The 8,525-nt window shown below is 34.6% G+C and overlaps 1 protein-coding gene across 1 annotated transcript; it reads left to right on the forward strand.

Annotated features, from left to right (window-relative positions):
* Nucleotides 1–604: 604 nt before the first annotated feature.
* LOC116025661 (transcription factor TGA2.2-like) lies at nucleotides 605–7,792 on the forward strand. The gene is made up of 9 exons (XM_031266979.1): nucleotides 605–907; nucleotides 2,177–2,306; nucleotides 2,619–2,681; nucleotides 2,770–2,829; nucleotides 3,102–3,179; nucleotides 3,329–3,380; nucleotides 4,166–4,437; nucleotides 4,838–5,083; nucleotides 7,193–7,792. The coding sequence occupies exons 2-9, from the start codon at nucleotides 2,238–2,240 to the stop codon at nucleotides 7,337–7,339; spliced, it is 987 nt and encodes a 328-aa protein (XP_031122839.1). The 5' UTR covers nucleotides 605–907; nucleotides 2,177–2,237; the 3' UTR covers nucleotides 7,340–7,792.
* Nucleotides 7,793–8,525: the final 733 nt, after the last annotated feature.

Below are 8,525 nucleotides of genomic sequence, written 5' to 3' on the forward strand. Positions count from 1 at the left end.
GAAGAAAATTAAAAAGGCAGATCTGACACGGATTTAAAAACTAAAAATAGAGAGGCGAGCACTGCGTTGCACACGGTCTGTGTAGCCTACTCATGCGGTTTGTGCAGCCCACTTACGCGGCTGCGGCCGCTGCGCCTCCCCTTTCCCTTTTCTCTCTTTGAACGGGTCCCACAAAAAAATCATCATTGCAGGAGATACTCAATTCTTCTCTCTCCTCCATATAAATCATATTGTTCTAAAAAATTGTAAAAAAACTACAGATAGAGATACTCTTACTATTTTTTATTTTTTGAAAGAATACTCTTACTATTTTTAATATGTAACATTATCCTTATTGAATTGACATGCAAAATATTCCACCTCATCATCCTTATTGGGCCTGGGGTGCAAGCCCATAATGATGTAGTAAAGTTCTCTGGGATTCCTGTGTAATTTGTCCGGAGTTGAAGGGCCAGTTCGTAAATACAGGAAAATTTGGACCAAACTAGGAGGGCAAAACGGTAAATTACACCGTATACATACGCTATCATTATCCGTATATACGGGCGAAGTAAAACGTAGAGAGACCAAAAGTCAAAATTGGCATGTAAGAGAGAGAGAGGATGACGAAGAAGAGGACGTCACTCCCAATTTCCCCATTTTCTCCTCTCCTTCCTCGTTTGTAATCTCTGGGCGTTTCCAAGGCCCACCTGGAGGTTTTTGCTTTGCTGTGCTGCGAGAAAAACGGTCAGCTCTCTTCTTCACCGATTCACCGAAAAGCTTCGAGGATAAGAAGAGGACGAAGACGAAGGCGAAACGCTGGAAAAACAATAGAAAAACGCAGAAAAAGCAATATATATATTGTGTATATATATGTAGGCTTCAGCGAAGAGTCGCCGGAGAAAACTCTTCATTCGTTCTGTATAGAGTAAGTTTTAACTTCAGCTCCTCTGTGGTTTCTACTGTATTTGTACTCTAGATAGACTGTGGTTGAGCTCGTAAATCGTGCTTTTGGCAAATTTGAAGACTGATTATTGCTACTGGCGTTATATTTTTAGTTGAATTTTTTCCCGCTGATTTAGTTTAAATTCGATTTTGCAGTATGTTGAATTGCCTTTGGATGTGATTTTTGATTGTGTAGGGATTTGAATGAGCATAAGGTGTCTGATTATAGAGGAGTGTTGTGTAATCTGTTTGTTTTGGATGAATTGAGCAGGGAATTGTTTGGTGTTGGGGCTGGGTGGTTGTATATATCAGTTTTGAGGTAAACTTTTGGTTGGTATCTTTGGCTATTGATCTGGTCATAGAGCACTTTATGGTCTACTGAACTTATAAAAGTGTGGCAAACAAACTTTTAAATACACAGCTCTTTGATTACTTATTACCTTTAAAAGAAACTATAGCTCAATGTTCAAATCGTGTTAGCTAAGTACCTAGTAAAAATAAATGCTTGACAAAGTTGCTTAAATAAGCATGATCTTTCTTAGCAAAGCAAAGGGTGTGTTGTTACAACAACTTATCTTATTAGAAACTATTTAATTTAATATGAGGTACCTCTAATTGATAGTTGGGCTTGAAAACTAAGGTAAATTTGCATGCTTCTTCCTTCCTGGTACCATGCAGGTGCCTTGTGCACTGGGTTCAACCTTTTATTAAGTACTCCATGGCTTAAACTATGTGTTATGACTGATCAAAATCCTTAAACTTTGACAGGTAAGGAAAAAAAGAAATACATGATCTTCCAAATATTTCTAGCTGAATGCTCTAAATCTTTGTTTAAACTTAGCGAATGTGACAATTGTGAATTTTCCTAGAGTACTTAGCACTCCTCCAACTTCTTGGAATCATCTGATTTTTTTATATAATTATTTTATTTTGTTTTATATCTCGTATGGTTCTTGAAACCATTGTGTATCCTTCTGTTTAAAACTTGTTCTTGCTGAAACTTGAAATATTTTGAATTCAGTTGCAGTTTCATTTTTTTTTGTTGGTCAGTTTGTAAAAATAGTTGGAGGTGATTTCTAAGCATGTAACTTGCATCTTTTAAGGTGAGGTATCTAAAACGGAAGAGTGGTCTTCCTCTTTGCCTTGGTGAAATGTTTCTTTGGTGCCTGTTTGTTCATGTTATCATTTTAGAGTTACCATTTCTGCAAGTCCATAGATAATGATCTTGTTTTCTGTTTGCTTTACATTGCAGAAGAGCATACGGTGATGCAAATCCTAATCTAAAGTTATATCTGGAAAATTGGTAATATCCCATGATGGCAGATGTCAGTCCTAGGACTGATACATCAACTGATGCAGATACTGAAGATAAAAACATGGGGGTACTTATTATTTTCTTAAAACATCTGCACAATTATATTTTTCATAGTCCTGGCCCTCTGACCTATTCGTCTTTGATGGATATTTTAGTTTCTTGTTGTTATTGTTTTCTATCCCCATGAATTTGGTTTTCTTTGTTAATGGATTGCCTTTCAAAACTTTGTTTTCACTATTATATGCCTTGATAATGCTCAAAACTTCAAAAGATAATGAACGTGGATACAGTAACAAGTTATGAGTAGTTGAAAATTCTTTTCACTTCTTCATTATCCCGCAATTAATTGTCTGTAATTTTTTTTTACTGTTGATTGCAGTTTCAAAACAATCATGCAGTGGGTATTGTGGGTTCAGATGGCAGTGACAGGAGAGATCAAAAGGTACACATTTTTTTTTCTCACTATGGACAAGTAACTTGAAGAAGTGATGGAGATCAACAAAGTTGTAATTTTCAACTGTCATGTGCAGACACTTCGTAGGCTTGCTCAAAATCGTGAAGCTGCTCGAAAGAGCCGTTTACGGAAGAAGGTAGGTTATTCTCCTAATTGTTATTCCTTGTCACTTTGTCAGTAATTGCTCATCTTCTTCTTCTTTTTTTATTTTTTTTATTTTTTTATTTTTATTTTTTGTGATTTCCTTTTCAAAAAATGCAACTTAAGTTAATACAGAAAAGATTATCTGCCTTGCATCTCTTTCATGAATTTCGTAGGGGATTAATTTATCTGAACTAGTATGATGAATGATGATAGCCTGATGTGCTTCATATTGATTCATTTGTTATATTTTCCCTTTTGGTGCAGGCATATGTCCAACAGTTAGAGAACAGCAGAATGAAACTGACACAATTAGAGCAGGAGCTTCAACGAGCTCGACAACAGGTTTGTTCAGACTAGTATTTCATAGTTATTTCTTTTATCTTCATTATATATATCTTTTCAAGCTTTGTCAGCACTAGCCTTTGTTGTGGAACAACTAGTAGTGCTTCCTTGTTCAACACAATAAAGAAGCGCTTCTTTTTCTGATGAAGGGCATATTTATCTCAAGTTCTGGAGATCAATCACAATCTATGAGTGGAAATGGTAATGCTCTTTTTTTGTTTTTTTTTTTTGTTTTCTTTTTTTTTTTCTGTATGTATTTCTCATATGAAGTTCAAATTTTGGTTTTCCTTATAATTACACATTGATTGAATTATAGAGTGCCAGTGCTTTGTATACCAAATGGTTTTGTCATGTACCTAAAGATCTTACAAGATACAATATTTCCAAGATAATTCAAATAATTGTTGCCCAATACACAACACAGTTCTAATCCATTTGGGTTGAAGCGCAAGGGCACTGGATCTGACCTAAAACATGATAACATCATATATGCTTTAAGGAGTAAATGAATTCCCATCCATCTCTACTTGCTGCGTACAAGGTTCATCAGCGTCTTTGGGCTTCAACTAATCTCTAATAAGTCCTAAAAGCTCACATAACCTAGTGACATGCACATCAATGCCTTATGTGCCAACTTATGTTTTTGTCTCTCCTATGCTGGGCTCTAATAAATCCTGCTAGCAAAGCCCTATTTGGATGGTTCCTTAGCTCTTTAATCTTTACTTTTGAGGATGTGAACTGTGATGAACATGCAAATCAGGATTCTATTTAGATGTTATAAATTTTTTCTATGATAAAAAAGGTAATCTATTGAACGTGGAATACTTTGCATGGAAAAGACACTATAGATTGTACAAAGTTCTATATATATACACACACACACACACACACACTACATAAGAACAAATCTTGGTGTATTGCATGTCATTTCAATTCAATTTATGATCTCTATTTTGACGTGATGTTCCATTCCTCCATCCTTTTAGGAGCCCTGGCATTTGATGTAGAATATGCACGGTGGCTGGAAGAGCACAATCGACGAATTAATGAGCTAAGAGGAGCGGTTAATTCCCATGCTGGTGATGCTGAACTTCGCATCATTGTTGATAGCATCATGGCACACTATGATGACATTTTCAGGATAAAAGGAGAGGCTGCAAAAGCTGATGTCTTTCATATTTTGTCGGGCATGTGGAAAACTCCTGCTGAGAGATGCTTTTTGTGGTTGGGTGGATTTCGTTCATCTGAACTCCTCAAGGTGAGGGCTATTGATTTCCTTGGTGCAAGTTCTTGCTATGGGTAATAATGTCTCTCGCAAATAATGTTAGGAACAAAACTCACACACCGCTCTCTGTCATTGAAACAACAGAACTTGGCTCTTATGAAGACTTTTGCACATGATACATGCAATGCTTAATAACAAATGCTATCTCATAGAGAACTCACTATCTCAACAACTGAATTACTCAATAACTACCAATGTCTTCGAAATTATGGGAATAACTTTTAACATGAGAAGAGGAATAATTTGAATAGGCTTGTATTAGTCAGCATCTCGTGCCATTCTTCCAGCTAAAGTATGTCCTACATTTTCTTTCCTTGTTTTCTCCATTTATTGAACTACTTTGTTTTTGACTTTTGATCTGCATGGGTTGCAGTTGCTTATAAATCAGTTGGAGCCTTTAACTGAACAGCAATTACTGGCCATCAACAATTTGCAACAGTCTTCTCAACAGGCTGAAGATGCGTTATCCCAGGGAATGGAGGCATTGCAACAATCCTTGGCTGAAACTCTTGCAGGGTCTTTAGGCCCATCAGGCTCTTCAGGAAATGTTGCCAATTATATGGGTCAAATGGCCATGGCAATGGGGAAACTAGGAACTCTCGAGGGGTTTATCCGCCAGGTGATCACTTTGGTCTTTTACTATTTCTTTCGAGTTAAGAAATTTGGTCTTTTTATATGCATATTAATTGCCACAAATGCATTGACATTTTGCTCTTGAATCCCTATCAGCTCTCCTTGGTCCCGTTACCATGTTTTAGGGTTTATGTCCGGCTATGGGTTACAATATCAAAAAGGTTTTGTTTAGGTTAAAATATAGGGATGAACAACGTTTGAAATTGTGATTAAATTGTAGAAAAAGAAAATAAAAGAAAGAAGAGCTCTAGGAATCACTTTAGGATTTCCCAAGGCATCACATATTGGCATAGAGGTTCATCACAGAATTCAAGACAAGCATCCTTGTTGGAAAATTCTCTTATTAACTGAACTCTTAACAGTTTAACGAATCTGTTACTGCACATTTGGTGCCAAATTAATAGAGGCGGTGTTTGGTGATGCATCCTAGTGTAGTCATTTTGTTGTGGTGTTTTTTGCTATTACTTCCGTTGTCCCATTTTACCTGTCCTGTTTACTACGGAGACCGGAGTATGTATGAGTCAAACCAACTCTTTCTTCTTTGCTTATTACTTTTTTAATTATTTTTTAATTTGATTTTTGGTGTTTAATAGTATTTTTAAGAGTTAATACCACAAATGGTCCTCTGACTATTGGGGTAGTACTTCTTTTAGTCCTCGACTTTCAATTCGACCACAAATGGTCCTCTGACTTTCATTTTTGACCACAAATAGTCCTCTGTTAAAATTTCTGTTAAATAGGTGTTAAATCTAGGGGTAATATCGTCAAATTGATTAATATTATTATGATTAATTCTTTTTTAGAATTATATGACAACATAATTAATTTCAAACATTAATAAACATTAAGTTAATAAATATAAAAATAAAATGGACGTGAGAACTTATATAAATGAACAAATTAAATAAAAATCCATGATTAATGTTCGCAATTTGTACTTGATTAATTATATTAATTCAACGGTAGCAGCTTTCAGTTATGTCCCAAACAAAATGTTTGATCGATTAATGAAAAGTGAAAATTATTAATCGACCATGTATGAACAACCATGAAAATGATGAAAGCAAGATTTTTTAAAAAAATCTTCCATTTTAGTCTGTTGGTTAAATTAAAATAGATAGCTTAATTTTGTACGCATAATTACGAGAATAAAGTGTATTATCTTTTTATTTATGAGTATTTATATTTGTTAATTGTTTCAAATATGCTTGTTGGTGAAAAATTATAAACATTTTTATTTTATGAACATTATATATATCAATTTGACGATAATACCCCTAGATTTAACACTTATTTAACAGAAATTTTAACAAAAGGACTATTTGTGGTCAAAAATGAAAGTCAGAGGACCATTTGTGGTCGAATTAAAAGTCGAGTACTAAAAGGAGTACTACCCCAATAGTCAGAGGACCATTTGTGGTATTAACTCTATTTTTAATGTAGTTTCTAAATATATAAAATTTATACACTAATACTAAACTTTTTTTGAAACACTCTTGATTCTTTTCAAGGTAGTATCCATTCTATACATTCTCAATCTTTTTCAGCCCAAAGAATCAATGCCACCACCGGGGTATGATCCTGTGACCACCAATTTGGAATGGTAACAGAGGTGTCATCACACTACATAGTAGTTGGCACTAATACTAAATATTATGAAAAATTGAATAAAAAATAACTTCAGTCAAGCCTGTTAAACGAACCAGACAGATAAAATGGGACGGAGGGAGTACAATTTACAAGCCTTATACATGAATAGTATTTAGATGGCATATAATAATTTAAGGTTGGTTGAAAAGGTTTATAAGAATGTCTCTGGACCTTAAGACCTATTCTTGTATATGTTCATTGGCGACCTGGGCTTCTTATGAGAGAACTGTTGATTGTTATCAAGAACTGAATTTCACAATTTGAATATTACACTCTGAAATAGGTTACATGGTAGGTGACCCAGTAGAAAGCATTGGTAGTTTAAGAAGAGCTGCATAACATTAATCAGCTGCAATATCATACAAGTTGGCAATTTGCATTCCATCTTTTCTTTAATGAATATATTCATGTCACAAGTTTTCATCACTGTACTAATTTGTTTCAGGCTGATAACCTGAGGCAACAGACGTTGCAACAAATGCATCGCATATTGACGACTCGCCAAGCAGCTCGTGCTTTTCTTGGCATCAGTGACTACTTCTCACGGCTTCGAGCACTTAGCTCTCTCTGGCTTGCCCGTCCCCGTGAGTAAGTAAGTAGTTACTTTTGTCTAATACAGAAAATGGAGATATTCTTGGGGGCATTTGTAAATGAGAATTGTGCCTGGAAGCTGTGTTTAATTAGGGACGATATAGAGGCTGTGCTGCACTAATCCCTATCGGCTGAGATTGCATGGCTCCATGTAGTTGATCTGTTCATGTTATAATTATACATATTTCCTGAATTTAATGAATGTTTTTCTTTCTTTTTTTTGGTTTTTTAATAGATAGACATGATATGGTTAGTGAACTTTGTCTATTTTTAGCTTGCTTAGAAGTGACATAGTGAGAGGCTAAGAGAGTAAGAGCTAATGGAAATTAAATACTGTTGTTGAAAGACTTACCCAGCATTGTATAATGCCCTTAGATGCTGTTGGTATTCTGTATTTCTGTACTCTCTTTGGTGTGTGCAAATGGAAGTTTCCATCCTAATTTCTTTTTATGCACACTCAAGATCATTTTACTGGTTTTTCTGTTTACACTTTACTACATAATAAAGGTTAAATTAACCGACAATTATATCTATATATCTAAACTCAAACCATTATCTAACCCTTGGGATAGCAACGGGTCTTTGTAACTAATGGCAAGAAGTATTTATTTTATTAGAGAAAAATTGGGAGGGGTGTATTTTTAGCCTTAAAATTAAGAGTCTTTTAACTAATGGCAAAAAGTATTTATTTTATTAGAGGAAAATTGAGAGATGTGTATTTTTAGTCTCAAAATTAATGGCCACAAATGATCAGAAGCAAATGGCTTTGCAATGCCAAAGAAATAGCTAATGGTCAGAAGCAAATGGCTTTGCAATGCCAAAGAAATAGCTAATGGTCGGAAGCAAATGGCCTTGCAATGCCAAAGAAATAGCTAATGGCAAACTACTTATCTTGATTCTCAGATTAACAATATATAATATGCATTAGCTTGAACAGAAATATTAGTTCTATCATGTTTTATGCTGCATTGAGCGCAAGATGGAGGTATGTGCTTGTGTCAGACACTATAACATATTGTGTCTAATATACATAATTACATACACATGCACACATAGATACGTATATTTCTTTTATATTTTACATTAAATCCGTTTATTTATGCTTTTTATTATTTAAAAAATATTCAGCAAAATAGCAAGTTGGAGTTTTTAAAAAAAAAAATATTTTAGTATTTGTAAACATATTT

Source organism: Ipomoea triloba, chromosome 7 (assembly GCF_003576645.1).
Source record: "Ipomoea triloba cultivar NCNSP0323 chromosome 7, ASM357664v1".
Classification (NCBI taxonomy): Eukaryota; Viridiplantae; Streptophyta; class Magnoliopsida; order Solanales; family Convolvulaceae; genus Ipomoea; species Ipomoea triloba.